A 20,629-nucleotide genomic window follows, 5' to 3' on the forward strand; every position below is an offset into this window, starting at 1 on the left:
AGTAACCGATCTAACAACTGCGCCAGACCCTTGTTGTCTTATATGGACGTTTTCGGGCGCAGCGCCGTAATCTGTCTTTTTAAATATCTCAAACAATGAAAAACTGAGGATGGAAAGTAACAATATTAGACAAGGAAAGCTGCTACTCACCACATAGAGGAGTTGCTACGTCTGAGATACGCACAACAAAAAAGATTAGCAACTTTCCTTCTCTAACATTGTTTAAATATCTCTGTATTTGAATACGCCTGCCTCAACCAGTTCCTTTGGCGCTTCAAGGTATGCGTCGTACAATGATATAATTTTACAGGGACATTAAGTGGTATATTAGTATACTGTCTGCAAAATGTAATGCGAACAGAGTCAGTAGTAAAGAAGTTACCAATTACAATGTTATGCCTGCCATTCAGGTTTTACTACACACTTAGCGAAAATGAATAAGCGATAATTTTTTTTCGTTGTTGGGAAGGGAGTGGGGCTGTCAGAGAGGAAAAAATTAGAAGGGATGTGGAATTATGTGTAAAGTTTGTTGGAAATGTCTAAGTGCTCTTTGCATTCTCAAATACTGCGTGAATATAGTCTGAATAATTTGCGCTCCGTGAACTATGCTACATCTACATCTACATCTACGTCTACATACATACTCCGCTATACGGTGCGTGGCGGAGGGTACCTCTTACCAACACTAGCATCTTCTCTCCCTGTTCCACTCCCAAACAGAACGAGGGAAAAATGACTGCCTAGATGCCTCTGTACGAGCCCTAATCTCTCTTATCTTATTTTTGTGGTCTTTCCGCGAAATATAAGTTGGTGGCAGTAAAATTGTACGGCAGTCAGCCTCAAATGCTGGTTCTCTATATTTCCTCAGAAGCGACTCACGAAAAGAACGCCTCCTGTCCCTCCAGAGACTCGCACCCGAGTTCCTGAAGCATTTCCGCAACACTCGCGTGATGATGAAACCTACCAGTAACAAATCTAGCAACCCGCCTCTGAATTGCTTCTATGTCCTCCCTCAATCCAACCTGATAGGGATCCCAAACGCTCAAGCAGTACTCAAGAATAGGTCATATAAGTGTTTTATAAGCGGTCTCCTTTACAGATGAACCACATCTTCTCAGAATTCTACTAATGAACCGAAGACGACAATCCGCCTTCCCCACAAACTGCCATTACATTCTTGTCCTACTAATGGAGTATTCAAACATTACGGGATTCTTTTTTCTATCCATCTGCAATAATTTACATTTATCTATATTTAGAGTTAGCTGCCATTCTTTACACCAATCACAAATCCTGTCCAAGTCATCTTGTATCCTCCTACAGTCACTCAACGACAACACCTTCCAGTACACCACAGCATCATAAGCAAACAGCCGCACATTGCTATCCACCCTATCCAAAAGATCATTTATGTAGATAGACAGCAACAGCGGACCTACCACACTTCCCTGGGGCACTCCAGATGATACCCTCACCTCCGATGAACACTCACCATCGAGGAAAACGTACTGGGTTCTATTACTTAACAAGTCTTCGAGCCACTCACATATTTGGAAACCAATCCCATATGCTCGTACCTTAGTTAGGAGTCTGCAGTGGCGCACCGAATCAAACGCTTTCCGGAAGTCAAGGAATATGACATCCGTCTGATACACTTCATCCATGGTTCGCAAGATATCATGTGAAAAAAAGGGCGAGTTGCGTTTCGCAGGAGCGATGCTTTCTAAAGCTACTTCAAGACATACGCATAATACGTAACTTAAATATTGGTCTTATTGTGTTAAAGGTCCGACATAAGGTTATAGGCCTTAATGAGTAGAGTATGATAACATTTTAAGTTTTTAAATTCTTCCAGTCATTATATGAAGTTTGACGCCTCTGGAAGCTGTGGGATAGACAACCTGCAGCTCGGACTGTGTGAGAGGTTAGGCATTCAGTGACGCAGACGCCGGTGTGCCCGCAGATCTACATCGGGCGCACGGGCGGCCCCTGGGCGGCGACGCTGCCGCGTCACCTGCTGCAGTTCGTGCTCTTCCTGGCGGCCTGGTGCTGCGCCCTGTCCAGGGTCTCCGACTACATGCACCACTGGAGCGACGTCCTCGCCGGATCCTCCATAGGCACCGCCACCGCCATCCTCACGGTAAGCACTTCATATTCAGTGCTGCTTCCAGCTCGCTACTGTACTACACGAACACTCGGTGCCTCAGTTAAAGTTCGGAGCATTGTGTTTTCTACGTCAGATTTGAACTAAGTGCATTTTCTAACTTGACGGGATCTCAGAAGCATATGCAAGTGGATACCCTACCCTCGTTTTAGCTGGCTACATCTGCATCTACATATATACTGCGCTAGCCACCAAGCAGTGTGTGGCGGAGGGTACAATTCGCGCCAAAGTCTCCCCCCCCCCCCCCCCCTCCACCCTCTGTTCCACTCGCGGATCGCGCGAGGGAAAAAAGACTGTCTGAACGCTTCAGTACGAGCTCTTATTTCCATTATCCTTGAATGGTAATCATTGCGCGATTTGAAAGCTGGTGGTAATAATATATGCTCTATATCCTCGGTGAAGATCGCATTTCGGAATTTAGTGAGCAGCCCCTTCTGTTTGGCTCGCCGTGTGTCCCACTTCAACCTTTCTATCAGATTTATAACGCTCTCGCGATGGCTAAATGTACCAGTCATGAATCTTGCCGCTCTTCTTTGGACCTTCTCAATCTCTTGAATCAGCCCCAACTGGAAAGGATCCCACACAGACGAACAATACTCTAAGACTGGACGAACTAACGTCATTTAAGCTATTTCCTTTGTTGAAGGACTGCATCGCTTCAGGATTCTACCAATAAACCGCAACATAGTGTTCGTATTACCCGTTACTTGTGTAATCTGATCATTCCATTTGAGATCATTTCGAATAGTCACACCCAGATACTTGATGGACGTTACCGATTCCAAAGACTGGGCATTTATTTTGTACTCGCACATTAACGGGGAATTTCTCCTTGTTATACCCAGTAGGTTACACTTACTAATATTGAGAGATAACTGCCAGTCATTACACCACGCATTAATTTTCTGCAAATCCTCATTGATTTGTTCACAACTTTCGTGTGATACTACTTTCCTGTAGACTACAGCATCATCGGAAAACAGTCTCAGGCCGCTGTCGATACCATCAACCAGATCGTTTATGTAAATCGTAAAAAGCAGAGGACCTATTACGTTGCCCTGGGGCACACCTGAAGTTACGCTTGTTTCTGCTGAAGTCACCCCGTTCAGGACGACATACTGCTCCCTGTCTGTTAGAAAACTTTCTATCCAACCACATACGTCATCGGATAGACCGTAGGCGCTCACTTTTTGTAGCAAGCGACAGTGCGGAACTGAGTCGAACGCCTTTCGAAAGTCGAGAAATATGGCATCAACCTGGGAGCCGGTATCTAGAGCCTGTTGTATATCATGCACAAAGAGGGCCAGCTGTGTCTCTTATGACCGCTGTTTCCTAAAAACCATGCTGGTTTCTGCAGATGAGCTTCTCAGAGTCTAGAAAGGTCATTATGTCTGAACACAAAATATGTTCCATGATTCTACAACAAATCGATGTCAGTGAAATTGGCCGGTAATTCTGTGCATCCGATTTTCTACCCTTTTTATGGATTGCTATGACCTGGGCCTTCTTCCAGTCCCGTGGAACTTTCCGCTGTTCCAATGATCTCTGATAGATGATGGATAAGAACGGTGCTATATTTGTAGCATAGTCAACATAAAATGTTACGGGGATACCGTCTGGGCCAGGTGCCTTGTTGGTGTCTAAGGATCTTAACTGTTTTACAGTCCCAGATACACTAAACACTATGTCAGCCATCCTTTCGTTTGTTTGATAATTGAAAGGGGGAATGGCGCTGCAGTCCTCTACCGTAAACGAGTATTTGAAAGCTAGGTTTAGAATTTCGGCCTTGTGTTTATCATTATCAGTTACCTTACCAGTACTGTCAGCAAGAGAAGGTATTGAATTATTTGTAGCGTTCATAGATTTTACGGACGACCAACATTTTTTGGTTATTTTTAGAATCTGCAGATAAAATATTGCTTTCAAATTCGTTAAAAGAACTAGGAACCTGCGGAGCGCGGATAGCACTAACAAGGGAAACTCCCCATCCCTACCCTCTCAGATGTAGTCCAGTGGACAGCTCGTCAAAAACTGAACACACATCAAGCATTAAAGCAGAAAGGAGGTGTGCTGAACCGTGAAAAAAAGAAGCAAAATCTAATCAGTGAACGATCCAAGCAAAAGATAAACAACACAAAGTAAATCACAAGGATAATGGGGTCGTAGTTGTGTGGTCATGGTGACAGACTGTGGCGTGGGAGTTGCGTGTTCAAATCTCCCTCGTGTCCCTTCTTTTCTTTTTTCTTCAAAAAAACTAGAAACTTTTCATCCGGTCATTTGAAGTGTGTTTTCTTCTTCTGTAGTCTTGGCAACTGTCATGCTATACATTGCTTTTAGAATATGACTCACGTGGTAATAATATATTACGCTGAAGTAGATATGATGAACAGTGAGAGCATGCGAGACGCCGCATAGAGCTCTCACAGAAACGAAAATAGCTAATAAACGGGTGTGAACTATGTTACAACAAAGGAACTCAAGAGTTAAATCTTCCAAAATGGAACGCAAGACTGGTAACATGTGGCACTTGTGCAGAACGAATAGGAGGTGCGCGCGTCTTGAGGTCCCTTTCTTACACCTCGCTGTTGCGAAGGGACGCACAGGCACAAATTTGAATACAGCGAACAGGCATGTCAATGACCGGACGGACATTTTATAACACACATACACACACTATATATATATATATATATATATATATATATATATATATATATATATATATATATATATGGGACGAGGGAGATTTGAACACGGATCTCCACCTTCATAGCCCTACGCCGTGACAACATAAACACGACGCCATAGCTTACACACATGTTCAATGTTACATACTTTGGGATTTGGTCTTTCACTGTTTATATTTTGCTTCTGTTTGTCAGGGTTCATCATATCTTCTTCCTGTTTTCATGCTTGATCTACGTTCAGCTTTTGATGGACTATCCGCTGGCAAACTTACCACTAACACTGAGGGGGTTGGGATGGGGAGTATCCACGGCCGGGCGATTCGTCTCGTATAGCAGTAGTTAACTATATTCCTCGTGAATCAGCCGATCTGTCAGTGAAAACCATATGGAAATACCAATGGTAGCTCACATAGGTAATACCAAATGGTGCGGTTGACTTTAATTTATAATACGGGTGGAAGATACACTCTCCAGTCACATTGATGTTCAAAATGGTTCAAATGGCTCTAAGCACTATGGGACTTATCATGTGAGGTCATCAGTCCCCTAGACTTAGAAGTACTTAAACCTAACTAACCTAAGGACATTCCACATATCCATGCCCGAGGCAGGATTCGAACCTGCGACCGCAAAAGCAGCGCGGTTCCGAACTGAAGCGCCTAGAACCGATCGGCCACAGTGGCCGGCCACATTGATGTGACCACCTGCCAAAAGCCTGAATGACCACCTTTTGCTCAGTGGACCGCTGCGAGACATACACGAATAGAGTCGGTGGGCTTCTGGAAGATAGCAACAGGGTTGTGGATTCATACCGACTCCAGAGCCGTGGCAAGCTGCGATAGGTTTCTCAGTTGAGGATCCGTGGCGCGAGTAGGCCGATCGAGGTGGTCACATAGATTGTCCACTGTGTTTTAATCCGTGGAGTTTGGTGGCCAGGCGAATGGGCAGACTCATCATGGTGCTCTTGCAACAACGCACGTACATTGCGAGCTGGGCGACACGTTGCGTTGTTCTGCGGTACGTGCCGTCGTGCCGAGGAAAGAGAAACTGCATGTTGCGGTGCACGTGGTCCCCGGGCATACATGCATACTAGTGTTGAATCATTGTCCCTTCCAGAATGCCGAGATCACCCAGGGAATGCCCTCTGGCCTGGGCCCCTTCGACCATTGTTGCAGTTTTTGCTTTCAGACGTTTCACGACGCACGCGCCAATAACCATCTCTCCGATGCATAAAACGTCATTCATCCGAAAATACCACCTGTCCCCACTCACTGGAAGTCCAGTTGCAGTAATGGCGTGGAAATGCCAGCCTTCGTCGCCGATGAGCAACAGTCTGCATGTGTGGATGAACCAGGCACCTGCTGCGGCGGTCTATACGCAGCAGCTTTCGCTGAACCGTCGTTGAGGAGACTCTGTTGGTGCATCTGGGCGTCCAGTTGCTCAACAGGTGCACGTCTCTTCCTCAGAACACATCTCGGCAGGCGTCGTCCACCCCTGTCGTCTACGGCCGGTGATGCATCGCAGCTGCGTCGGCGCCGGTTTTGCGTAGCGCCGATTTCAACCGCGGCGGCACGCGAATAGTTTACAAACTTAGCTTCCACTCTTGGCCCGAAAGCCACTCACAATGCCATTCTGGACGCTAGACAGATCGCTCGGTTTCCGCATTACTGCAACGACTGCACTGTTTACCGCGTCCCCTTGACAAGTTTTATACACCCTCCAGTCCTACTGCTGCCACCTGCCCTCTGTGAGCGGTTATTGCAAGGACGTCTAACACACGTGGTGATCACGTTAATGTGACTTGGCCGTGCATAAGGGGCAGTCAAATGAAAACGAGGCAAACTGTCTATTGGCTTCTGTCTCGGGTATGATGATTTTTCTGACGTTTCACCAACACGAGTGGCTGGCGTTGTCAAAGCTTCATCCTCCATTGCTGGTGGTGAACTGGAGCTTTGACAACGCCAGCCACTCGTGCTGGCTAAACATCACAAAAACTGAGACGCCCGCTAAACCCGCTGGGCAGAACAGGAAACGGCCAAATAAGGTTGGGGTCAGTCTCACCTTAAAATTGTAATCTATTGCGATTTAATAACACCTTTAAACCAAAGCGGCACATAGCCGAACCTTTACAATTAAGAGTTTCAAACTCAAATTATTTCACGGCTGAAGGACTCCAAACAAGGAATCTTAAAAGCAACAAAATAAATTTCAAGATATATAATCACAGCTAGGCTGAAAGCGTCAAGGCAAAAGTGGATAGACAAACATAAACAAGATGCAATATAAAATGAAGGCCCACAATAAAATTTTCAAGATTTTAAAATAAATTATCATAACCTTTAAAGGGCAGAATGCCGCAATGTTTTGCTTAAAGGGTAATTTTAAAAATAAGGTTTTAAGCGGCTGAAGGCCCACAATTGATTTTCCAAAATTCAGAAATACCATAAACCTTTAAGGCCAGAAGGCTGCAATATTTAAGCTTGAAAGGTAATTTTAAGAACAAGTCTCCAAGCAGCTGAAGGCCCACAATTAATTTTCCAAAATTTAAAAAAAAAACTATAACCATAAGCCTCAAGTTTTAAGTGGCTGAAACCGCACTAAAAGAAAAGACAACACAATGACAATAACCTTTCAGCAAATATCCACTTGCCGGAATGCAAATTTACTTATACGCTGCTGAAGGCCTTTAATTTGCATAAAACACAGTAAAACCAAGAATTTTTTAAATCACTGGCTATGATAGGTTTTAAACAGACAATTAAACACTGGTGAGAAAGACAATAAAGACAACGGCACTCAGAAGCCTCCAGGGGGTCGGTCTGCCCTCGTTCACTTAGGTGAGACAGGTGGTGAGCCCAACTACACTTGATCCGTTGGAATCCAACCAAGGGACAGCCATGCACCGACTGACAAACGACTTGCTTACCACCAATCGCTACATGAGAATTCAAACACAAAATGTTACGGGCGTAATTATCCACAATCAAATTTTTATATGTATTAAGCTGTCAAAACTACACACCATGTTGGACAGCTACAACAGGTGAGGAAAGGACACTGCAGAAATTACGTCAGTGGACGCTGCAGATAACCGGAACACTAACGGCCACAAGGCAAAAAATTCCGCTGGTGCACTTGAATTGTAGTCAACCAATATAGTTAATTCCACCGCATGGCGACTAAATTTCAGCAATACAAACACTCGGTGTTAATTCCACCGCATGGCGACTAAATTTCAGCAATACAAACGCTCGGTGTTAATTCCACCACATGGCGACTAAATTTCAGCAATACAAACGCTCGGTGTTAATTCCACCGCATGGCGACTAAATTTCAGCAATACAAACACTCTGTGTTGCTCACAGGAAAACCTCCCCAACAACGAATCACCGAAACGAACCACACAGCATGAATGGACGTGGCTTGGGTACTTAAAACACCACTCAACTTTGACGTCCTGGGTCGGTGACCCACGAAGCTCGTAGCAATCACAGAGCTCCACACACGCTCCAACACAGGGACTGCCAGCGGACCCAGTCGACTGCTCCACTCGGCGATATCTTCCCTGGTCCGCAGCAACTGACCGACTGCCCGCAGACCCCCTAGCCGGAAACTATATGCACAAAACTAAAGGTGGTACACGGTGCAAATATCGATACACATCGCTGCTGCCACATGTAGAGGGAAGAAGAACCACAACATAACCGCAACGAGGGCGGAAAACCAAACACAGATAGCCAAGTTCACGAAAACGCATAGTTGGGAGTGAGCACGGCTCAAAAATCATCAGAGGCACGTCGGCCGAGGAACCCGAGACAGAAGCAAATAGGCATTTTGTCAATAAGTGGCTACGAAAGCCTTAACAATTTTGAAAACGAGACAGATGGAAAAATTACGTAAACTGGCTTTATTTCAAAAGTAGTGGTCATAATTGTTAATACATATATCCCAGTGTGACACAAGATGGTCAGTGCCTTCATGGAAAAATATTTGTGGTTGTAAGCACGCGTGCACCACTTCGGCCGAAGCAAATCGTCGGTCACGAATGTCTTTCTTCAGGTCTCCAGGTATCTGGAAATCGAGTGGACAGAAATCGACACTGCACGGAGGATGTGTAAGAGCTTCCCAGCGAAACAACTGCAGCAGCATGTGGGAGGGTATTATCCTGCAACAGAATTATGCCGATTATCAACATCGGACGTGACGGCGGACTTCAGTTTCAGAACACTGTCCACACACCGCTCTGCGTTAATTGTGGCGCCGTGTTCCAGGAAGCCAATGACTAGCTGGCGCTTGCATTGAAAGAAAAAGGTCATCATCTTTTCCCCGGAGCTGACGTGATTGTTCTTTCCACTATGCAGCATAGCTTTCGCTGTGAAGGCGCTATACATGCTCCATACAGTCTCGTTCTCTCCACATGTGAAAAAAAAAAATGGTTCAAATGGCTCTAAGCACTATGGGACTTAACATCTGAGGTCATCAGTCCCTTAGACTTACAACTACTTAAACCTAACTAACTTAAGGACATGCCCGAGGTAGGATTCGAATCTACAATCGTAGCAGCAGCGCGGTTCCGGACAAAAGCGCCTAGAACCGCTCGGCCACAGCGGCTGGCTCTCCACATGCGATTTCCATATTATTGGTGACCTCATGGAAACATTTATGGCAGTCGATTTGTTTCGGAAAAATAGGGGCACGACTGGAAACAATCATGGTTCTGTAGGCAGCCACAAACATTTTTCCATGAAGGCAGTGACTGTCTTGTCTAACAGTGGCGTAAATTTATTAATACTCATAGCAGTCACTTTTGAAATAATTTATAGTTTGCTTACTTTTTTCCGTCTGCGTCGGTTTCATTTGACTGCTCCTTATGTAGGGTGATTGAGCTGCCCCTACAAATCAGTTTTACGCAATCCAAACACCTTCATATACCACACGCACGGTTTTTATATTCTCTTGCTCGCTACCTGCAGACTGTTAGTCCTACTGAAAAACTGAACAGGACCCTTTTGTAGGAAATTTAATGTGCTTAAATTTTATACTGGGATACGTTTTCCCTGGAGGCCACCGTTGTCGAGTTATTCAAGAAAAACGCGTTTGGTGATCACTATCGAACGTTTTTCTTAAATAACTCGAGATCCGTGACCTCCAGCGAAAATACAGGCCAGTACAAAATTTAAGTACATTAAATTTCCTACAAACATGGCCACTTCATCTTTTCTCTAGTACTAATTGTTCGCATGTAGCAAGCAAGAGAGTATGAAAATCGTACACGTGGTATTTGAAGGCATTGCAGGTTCCATAAAACCGATCGGTAGGGGCAGCTGAATCACCCTGTAAATGTGGTTCAGAGCGTTTAACTTCCAGTGAATTCTCTGGAGGACACCACTGCAGGCTCACAGATTGAAGTTCTTAGTATGTCGCACAGTGGTTGGCTTGTCCCAGCATTCCATATTCAAATGAAACTACGTGGTTCCAGAGACCTTCTCAAGCCTCGAACATGCCTGATGTATACATGTTGACTGAAGTGATGAAAGGAAATTTGTACCAAGGCTGGGATTCGAACCCAAGTCTGCTGCTCGCTAGGCGCTAACCACTCCGCCACCTTGGCATAGTGGCTTTGCAGAACTCACACCTCCTTCCTCAATTCAAATTCCCGTTCACGCCTCAGGTCACTCGGTATTCCCCCTTAATCCGAACAGCATTGCAGAGGCCCTTCAACTCCTCCATTTCGTTCGATGCTGAGGTGCTGTTCCAATACACTTGGGGAGCCTCTGCAATCTTGTTCGAGTTTAGGGGGAATACAAGTGGTCTGATTGTTGTTGTTGTGGTCTTCAGTCCAGAGACTGGTTTGATGCAGCTCTCCATGCTACTCTATCCTGTACAAGCTTCTTCATCTAAAAAAATGGTTCAAATGGCTTTGAGCACTGTGACCGTAGCGGTCGCGCGGTTCCAGACTGAAGCGCCCAGAACCGCCACACCGGCCGGCTTCAGGGTTACATATTTCGACCACTTGTTTTCTTAGTATACATGAATGACTTCCCATTTGTAGCACACAGAGGCACATTGTCGATGAATGAGGGTCAAAAATTATCTACACTGCACATGAACGCTTACAGTAAGACTGCACCCATCAGTTATTCGACATCAACCAATTCATCTCCCAGTACCTACTGCAGCCTACATCCTTCTGAATCTGCTTAGTCTACGATTTTTAACCTCCACGTTGCCCTCCAATACTAAACTGGTGATCCCTTGTTGTCTCAGAATATGTCCTACCAACCGATCCCTCCTTCCAGTCAAGTTGTGCCACAAATTTATCTTCTCCCCAATTCTATTCAGATCCTCCTCATTAGTTATGTGATCTACCCATCTTATCTTCAGCATTCTTCTGTAGCACCACATTTCGAAAGCTTCTATTCTCTTTTTGTCTACACTATTTATCGTCCACGTTTCATTTCCATTCATGACTACACTCGATACAAATACTTTCAGGAACGACTTCCTGACATTTAAATCTATACTCGATGTTAACAAATTTCTCTTCTTCAGAAACGCTTTCCTTGCCATTGCTAGTCTACATTTTATATCCTCTCTACGTCGACCATCATTAGTTAATTTGCTCCCCAAATAGCAAAACTCCTTTACTACTTTAAGCGTCTTATTTCCTAATCGAATTCCCTCAGCATCACCCGACTTAATTCGACTGCATTTCATTATCCTCGTTTTGCTTTTGTTGATGTTCATCTTATATCCTCCTTTAAAGACACTGTCCATTCGGTTCAGCTGCTCTTCCAGGTCCTTTGCTGTCTCTTACAGAATTACAATGTCATCGGAGAACTCCAACTTTTTATTTCTTCTCCATGGATTCTAATACCTACTGCGAATATTTCTTTTGTTTTCTCTACTGCTTCCTCAATATACAGATTGAATAACATCGGGGACAGGCTACAACCCTGTCTCACTCCCTTCCCAACCACTGCTTCCTTTTCATACCCCTCGACTCTTGTAACTGCCATCTGGTTTCTGTACAAATTGTAAAAAGCCTTTCACTCCCTGTATTTTACTCCTGCCACCTTCAGAATTTGAAAGACAGTATTCCAGTCAACATCGTCAAAAGCTTCCTCTGAGTGTACAAATGCTAGAAACATAGGTTTGCCTTTCCTTAATCTATTTTCTAAGATAAGTCGTAGGGTCAGTGTGGTGTGATTAGTGAGAATTGAGACCGAGGAGGGACGCGAGCAATGGTAGTCCATGCGGCTGTGCAAAACCAGTGTGCCAGGGTGGCGTAGTGGTTAGCGTATCTGCCTACTGAGCAGGAGACCTGACTTCGAATCCCGGCCTCGATACCAATTTTCATTTATCTCTTCAGTCTGCATATACAGGTGATTCAAAAGTAACTGCACACACTTCGTAGGTGTAATGTACGTATCAAAATAAGAGCAAAACGTTAAATAAAGTTTCTTTCTGGAATTAATTTATTTCAGAGTGGAGGGATCCGAAATTCAACTCAACTACGTACTGTACGTTATCCCAGGACATGTTCAAAATGATGTCCATGTAGACGTCACGTGCGCGACATCTTACTGCTCTCGAAATACTGCAGGCTCCGCTCATCTCATTCTGCACAGTTGGACAGCTGTTTTCAGTTCGCTGCAATAGTTGTGCTACGTTCCCAGTTAAAACACCATACACGAGCTCCTTCAGACAGCCGCAGAGTTGGAAGTCGAGAGGTTACAATCTGGAGATCTGGCGGCCCAAACAACTGGTCCTGCACGACCATCCATTTGCCTCCCGACTGAAATGTGCATGAGCACCGTCGACAAAGCAGCGTCAGCTAATATCGCGTCACGTGCCTGCAACTCCAGTAAGGCGGCGTTCATTTTCACTCTGGGCAGCAGTCATAATGTTTGGGACGTCATTTTGTTGGACTCTTACACTTAACCAGAATGCTAGAAGATTTGCACTTAGGCCACACAAATCGTGCCATCTGCATCCAAACCATTCCTCATGGGTCTCTCTGGCGTCGTTTATGGCATCTGGATGTTTACTGCACGTTCGGTGGAGGACGCGTTGAAGATTTCTGTATGGTAAATGAAAGCTGTGATACTAAATGCCACAGTTTGTATGCAGATGGATGTAAAAGATACACCTTTTAAAATCACACCACCCTTTACTCATATCACATGCGTAAGTTAAGATCCATTCCATGTTTCTGTCTTCATTTCAGCAGAATATACAATCATGCAAAATCGGATGAATTTATTAGAAACACTTTGTATTTTGCCAGCAAGGTGAGGAGAGACGATGGCGCATGGTTCCTGATTACCGGACTTCGAGCCAATGGCCTGGACACACTCCGTACCTCTGTGCTGTCTTATGCAGCTAAGGCTTGTGAGACTGCAGTCCGCCTCTCGGGCGAGGCGAGGAGGTTAACCTCGGTGGCCCGTTTGGTGCTATCCGAAAGGACTAGACTATATACCGACACTGGGTTTCATCATACTTCTGCTCTCTCATCATCATCGCCGTCGTCTTCGTTGTCGTCATCATCACAGACGTGAGAATATACACACAGTAATCTCATTCGCTTGCACTGGACAGGTACGCTTACAACAACTCGCGGATGAGGGAAGTCGTCCTATTCGGCCGCTGAAAGACCCTGAGAGACCCGCTGTACGATATTGCTATTAAACATGACCGTTTTTATTGCCCAGTAATGTGTTATATTACAACATTTGCGTCATAGTGGCGTCCTGCGATTTGCGATCGATCAGGACCGATATTTGCCGAACTATTAGTGGTCTGTCCAAAACAACAAGGAATAGCTACAAGCTGAATTTGGACAATCTGACACTGTAATGTCTTTCAGTAACATGAATCTGCCAAGGAAGAATATGTTGAATAATTTGCCGTATGACATATTGCATATGGCAACGGTCGAAGGACCAACGTAACTGACTGCCATATTCGGAGACAGAGAAAACGTATTCATATAAGTGAGGAAAGCTAACTACCAGATAATCTTTGAAATTCATGGTGAAAACTTTACTCTCATTTATTTTGCACAGTGCCACTAGTTTCAGCCATAGACTTATCAAGCTTAGCCTAAACGAGGAAATACAAAACGTTAGCGACTGCACAGTTTCACAACTTAGTTGGTTCAAATGGCTCTGAGCACTATGGGACTCAACAGCTATGGTCATCAGTCCCCTAGAACTTAGAACTACCTAAACCTAACTAACCTAAGGACATCACACAACACCCAGTCATCACGAGGTAGAGAAAATCCCTGACCCCGCCGGGAATCGAACCCGGGAACCCGGGCGTGGGAAGCGAGAACGCTACCGCACGACCACGACCTGCAGACTGACATCTTATTGTAAAATTATAAACATCGTACTTACAGACATAATTGGCAGGAATGTTATACCACGATGTAAACGATTACAAGTTGCTGTTGCAGGCGGTCCGTATTCAATACAACTGTCAGCAATATAATAATTGTACAGACCAATTGTCACCAATAGGCTTATTCAGACCGAAAGTCAATACCAAACAACCAGACGAGAATAGGTCAAGCAGCTCGTGGAAAATAGGCAAGATAACGCCATGTTCGTGCGGTAGCGTTCTCGCTTCCCGCGTCCAGGTTCCCGGGTTCGATTCCCGGCGGGGTCAGGGATTTTCTCTGCCTCGTGATGACTGGGTGTTGTGTGATGTCCTTAGGTTAGTTAGGTTTAAGTAGTTCTAAGTTCTAGGGGACTGATGACCATAGATCTTAAGTCCCATAGTGCTCAGAGCCATTTGAACCATTTGAACCAATGCCATGTTAAAGGCAGAAACAGTGAAGCTGTAATCTAATAAACAAAGTAGTACAGTCTAATCTTTGGTTGAAAGTAAAATACATCGTAATATTAAGTGTACAACAGAAACAAAGAAAGTCAAACAGACCAAAGTTTTTAGTGGTAAATTTATAGTGCCTGTACATTCATTTGACATGAGTGCTTCGAAAGATATTCTAATTTTAATCAGCGTAATCAAAGAAGAGAGGAGGGGAGAGCGGTACGAAACATTTCTTTAAATTGTAATTTGTAATCAACTACAAATATGGGACTATGTAAAGAAAAAGAAAAGGTAGTAGTGAAATAGAGAAAAAGAACTGAGTGTTCGTGTGACTTTTTTTGTTTCTATTTATGCAGAACACTTAAAATTACAGTTTGGTCTCCAGTATTGACTTTATATGAGATCAGTATTCGAATTAATTATATTTAATACATCTTTTGTGGGCAGTTATAGAAACTTCTATTTACAGTTCTTCATATATTATAATCAGTGCTATATAATATAATCAGTGCTAAAGGAAATGCGATACGTAGCGGAGGAATGGTTATTCGTAGCGTCTGTGTTACCACATGCCGGTTTAATTACTTGACACTCCTTTGGAAAAATTTAAAAATTCTTTGCAACTAGTGTCATTTATCAGAGTAGCTAATTATTCATACAAAGTACACTTCGAGAATTGAACTTGAACCACATGAAACTGATACATAGCCTGGCGATATATTCAAATTCTCTTTTACCATTTCACTGATATTTTCCAAAGCATCGAAAGGTTCTTTTCAGGAGACGGTACGGGAAAGATTTCGAACTGTCATGTAGAGAAGCATTGACTGTCTGATAAATTAAACTGCTTTTAAGTAGGCGCCGCATTTTCTTCCCCTTTTCTTATCTCTTTGCCTTTTTTCTCCATTACTGTCGTTAATGGAAGAGAGTTTTTCGTCGTATGCTCCGTCTTTCTTTGGCACTAAATATTACATTAATTGACACAGTAGCTTTAGCAATATAATTAAAACTTCTCAAGACATTAATCCTGCTGCAGTACACTTTTGAACTGAGAATTTATTCATTGACATGTGTTCTAAGACTCCAGATTTCCACGACGCTTCATTTTCCTACGCCCAACACGTTCTTTCAGATCGTCAAGTAAATATTCGACGTCTTACGGTATTAGTAGTGGTCTCATTAAAAGAAACATGGCATACGTAAGTCTTTACCACAAGTAGAAGTTAACTTGTGTGTGGATTTTCTTCACGGCTAGCAGAGGTTAGAACTGCAATTCTCTGCGAAGGGCGACGTTTGCAGTCATTGCTGTAGCCAATCTGATAGCAATGTGCCAAATAGTTGGCGCGAGGAAAGAGCTAGCAGCTTTCGCTCGCCTATTGTCACTGCAATAGAGCTATTGTCGTCTGTAAGTGGCGGCTACCACTAAACTGAAAGTAAGGCTTCGCAAATAAAATGTATTCACGACTGAGTAACGGATATTCTACGAGAGTCAAGAGCACCGATTTGGTACCCCCTGCGATGTTTTGCTGTTCGCAAATCTTCTCTGTTGCAAGCAAATCGTGCCCGATTCGGTCCTAATCGGTATATTTCCTACCCCGATTCGTTATGCTAATATACAGGGTGAATCACCTAAAACTTGCACCGCAGATATTACAGAAATGAAAAGTGCTAGAGACGTGCGGTTTCACAGAATGGATTGGTGGACAGGGGATCGTATTCTTAGCCAATAAACAGATTATAATAATACCTAGGGAGCGTATTTCTTGTTCAAAGGCTTTTTTAAATGGAACAATGCCTATTGAATTAACAAACTCAAGGTAGGGTAAGTTAGAATATTAGTGGTGTTTGTTGCAGGATTGTAGTCAGCGTCGTTTACGAAATACCACATTTTGAAAAGTTCCCTGCCGGTCTGGGTGGCCGAGCGGTTCTAGGCGCTACAGTCTGGAATCGCGCGACCGCTACGGTCGCAGGTTCGAATCCTGCCTCGGGCATGGGTGTGTGTGATGTCCTTAGGTTAGTTAGGTTTAAGTAGTTCTAAGTTCTAGGGGACTGATGACCACAGCAGTTGAGTCCCATAGTGCTCAGAGCCATTTGAACCATTTTTATTTATACCTCGTCTTTAAGCGTATTCGACGAAACAACCAAAGGATGACGAAAGCAACGACTAGTGGAAGGTTTATGAAGGGTAGGCCACTCAACAATACTGAATACACGTGATCTACAATAATTATTACTAGTGGAGCTCTAACTGCAGATGTAAATGTCCTGTGACTAGGGCCTCCCGTCGGGTAGACCGTTCGCCGGGTGCAAGTCTTTCGATTTGACGCCACTTCGGCGACTTGAGCGCCGATCGGGATGAAATGACGATGATTAGGACAACACAAAACCCAGTCCTTGAGTGGAGAAAATCTCCGACCCAGCGGGAAATCGAACCCGGGCCCTTAGAACTGACATTCTGTCGGGCTGACCAATTTTTTTTTTTTTTTTAAATTACTGTTCTCAATCTGTTCGTTGCATTTGTTCGGTGCGGATGTCCCATGACATCCATTCAAAGTCAGTGTTGAGCCGTTGACTCAGTTTTTTATTACAGAGGGCAGCTGACCCTCTGACCGAACACGCTGAGCTACCGTGCCGGCTGCCGCTCAGCTACCGGGGACGGACACTGCAGATTAAACTAGCAGTTACGTGAAGTTAGCTACCGAAGTAAATGAAACATATGAACTTAAACACTAAAAACCTGTATTCGGTCGAGTACCTGCGGTTCACATTGTAAGTGAGTACAAGTTGTGAATTGTTTCCTAAACAATACCAAGACATTCTTCGTGCAGCATACACTTGATTCTGTCATTACTGTACACGGTTTCCAACTGCTGGATTCTGTGCTCCGTATCGGGGAAGCGGGCGGGATAGGGGAGATGTTGAAGTCCTTTTGCACACTTGCATCTGCACAGAACAGTGTGAACTCTGACTTCTTCATCTTAAAAGTCGCTGTCCTTGTACAGAAAGTGGAACTGTACTCATTTTAATTTTTGAGTCCTTACTGGAATGTTCCTATTAAAAGCAAAACGAGGATAATGGAATGTAGTCGAATTAAGTCGGGTGATGCTGAGGGAATTAGATTAGGAAATGAGACACTTAAAGTAGTAAATGAGTTTTGCTATTTTGGGAGCAAAATAACTGGTGATGGTCGAAGTAGAGAGGATACAAAATGTAGACTGGCAATGGCAAGGAAAGTTTTTCTGAAAAAGAGAAATTTGTTAACGTGGAGTTTAGATTTAAGTGTCAGGAAGTCGTTTCTGAAAGTGTTTGTATCGAGTGTAGCCATGTATGGAAGTGAAACATGGACGATAAATAGTTTGAACAAGAAGAGAATAGAAGCTTTCGAAATGTGGTGCTACAGAAGGATGCTGAAGATTAGATGGGTAGATGACATATCTAATGACGAGGTATTGAATAGAATTGGGGAGAAGAGAAGTTTGTGGCACAACTTGACAAGAAGAAGGGACTGGTTGGTAGGACATGTTCTGAGGCATCAAGGGATCACAAATTTAGCATTGGAGGGCGGAGTGGAGGGTAAAAATCGTAGAGGGAGACCAAGAGATGAATACACTAAGCAGTTTCAGAAGGATGTAGGTTGCAGTAAGTACTGGGAGATGAAGAAGCTTGCACAGGATATAGTAGCATGGAGAGTTGCATCAGACCAGTCTCAGGATGAAGACAACAACAACAACAATAGATTGTTCAATTGGTTCAAATGGCTCTGAGCACCATGCGACTTAACTTCTGAAGTCGTCAGTCCCCTAGAACTTAGAACTACTTAAACCTAACTAACCTAAGGACATCACACACATCCATGCCCGAGGCAGGATTCGAACCTGTGACCGTAGCGGCCGCGCGGTTCCAGACTGTAGGGCCTAGAACTGCTCGGCCACCGCGGCCGGTAACAACAATAGACAAGAAAACCATCCAGCAGTCGAAAACTCGGGCCTACCTTCAAAGTTATGGTGTGCCGAACGTATTCAGAATGGTTTTCAGAATTTTAAATGCTCCGGAAGTGGATAAATGACTCGCGTATGCGAATAACGGACTTGCGGATGCATTGCACACGCGTGTAACATTTCTTTCATCCGCGCACACCTGTAAGATCACGACCGACCGTGTTCAACTTGTCGAAAATCCTCTGAAGCGTATAGCGTTAGCTAGGAGGACGCAGACTGGCAACGGCCAGACGAAGGAATTCGCCGCCTGTGGGCGACCCGGAGCGGGCCAATTACGGACATCCGGCCCGCGGCTCCCGGACACCGCACGACACGGCGCGGCGACGCAAAGTGTTGCGCGCTGCGCTGCGCCGGTTGGACGCTCGCCGACCGGGCCACACGTGACCTGCCCGCCCAACAGCTCACGGGAGCGAACGTGTTAGCATTACACACTCTGGAGGCGTCTCGCTTCTCACTTACTGCGGCTGTCACCTCACGGATCTCCTGGAGCAGTTCTCCCTAAACCTTTTGCGACCAGTACCAACCAACGAAATACACTGCCGCATAAACGTGCAGATTCCTCAAGACCTGTGTTCTGTGCACCACGCTGTAATATACTGACGGAACACGGTGTTTGTGATTCATATGTCACGGTCATCGGCGATCTGATAACGCTCATGAGGGCTGTCTGCATGCAGTAACTGTACTGACTTTAGAGGTGAACACTGTTTGCAACATTCAAAGGCGCCAACATGTCGCACCGACAAATACGTTCTCTTGTGGAACAGCTTGACCTATCTGAATGGAATCGCATTGTGAGCCTGCGGGGTGCTTGATGGACGCATCGACGGATTTCTGTATAAAGGGGGCACAATCTATTGGTGGTGTGTTGCTGCTTCAGCAGTTGTCGGTGAAACAGACACCTGTAGACCAGATTCTGGACGTCCGCGTAGTAGACACGCGCGATCGACGCGTAGCGCTGGCAGCGGTTGCCGACCGACAAGGGACGAAATCCGGGCACATGTTACACCTGCGGTGCCATCAGGTACCACATGGTACCGTCGACTTGCAACAGAATTAAGATCACGTATGCCTCTGAGCCGGCTACCACCGATACCATGACACCACCAAGCATGGCTATTCTGGTGTCGTGAAAGAGTTATGTGAAGAGTGAAATGGCCCTCTGTTGTCTTCAGTGATGAGAGTAGGTTCTGTCTGTATGCGAGCGTTGGACGTGTGTGTGTATGGCATAGACCTGCTGAGCTGCCTGTTCCAGAGAGACACAGGTCCGATCCCAGGCTTCATGGTGTTGGAGGGCCTCACTTTCAACTCGTGGCTACATTTGGTGTTTCTACAGCGTTAACTAACCAGTGCCCGCTACATTACCCAGGTTGCTATCTCGTACTTCTACAAGAAGAGTGACAGAGGCTTTGGAAACGGTGGGGAACTTCTATGAAATCATCTGCCACCTAATCCAGGAAAAACTCAAGTATCCGCTTCCACCTGCGTAACAGAAAAGCGACAAGGCAGTTGGAAATAGAGTGGAAAGGGGTTAGGGCAAATCACTGCACCAACCCAAAATATTTGGAAGTAATCTGTGACCGTACTCTGTCATTCAAAAAACATTGCACTGAGCCTCGTATGCGCAAGAAACAATATTAAACATAAACTAACTGCATCAACATGGGTAGCGCAGCAAGAAGTACTTCGATAATCAGAAATGGAACTGTCTTTTGCAGCCGTAAAACGTGAAAGCCATCTTGCCACTCCAAACAAGAGGACGCCGCTTTAAATGAGACTGTCAGGATTGTTCCTGGATGTCTGAGGCCTACACCCGGACAGGGAACGTAGCTAAATCTCCACACTTCCGTCCATTAACAAATTAGCGATTCTTTGATACCTCACAATGAGGCCTACCAACCGATCCTTTATTTTAGTCAAGCTAAATTTCTTTTCTTTCC

General features: G+C 44.7%; 1 protein-coding gene across 1 annotated transcript in view; it reads left to right on the top strand.

Moving 5' to 3' along the window:
* Positions 1-20,629, top strand: part of LOC124616618 (putative phosphatidate phosphatase) — a 358,526-nt gene that overhangs the window by 294,436 nt on the left and 43,461 nt on the right. The window contains exon 6 of the mRNA XM_047144942.1: positions 1,964-2,140. Within this exon, the coding sequence (XP_047000898.1) occupies positions 1,964-2,140 (177 nt within the window). The remainder of the gene's footprint in view (positions 1-1,963; positions 2,141-20,629) is intronic.

The sequence above is a fragment of the Schistocerca americana genome, chromosome 5 (assembly GCF_021461395.2).
Source record: "Schistocerca americana isolate TAMUIC-IGC-003095 chromosome 5, iqSchAmer2.1, whole genome shotgun sequence".
Lineage (NCBI taxonomy): Eukaryota > Metazoa > Arthropoda > Insecta > Orthoptera > Acrididae > Schistocerca > Schistocerca americana.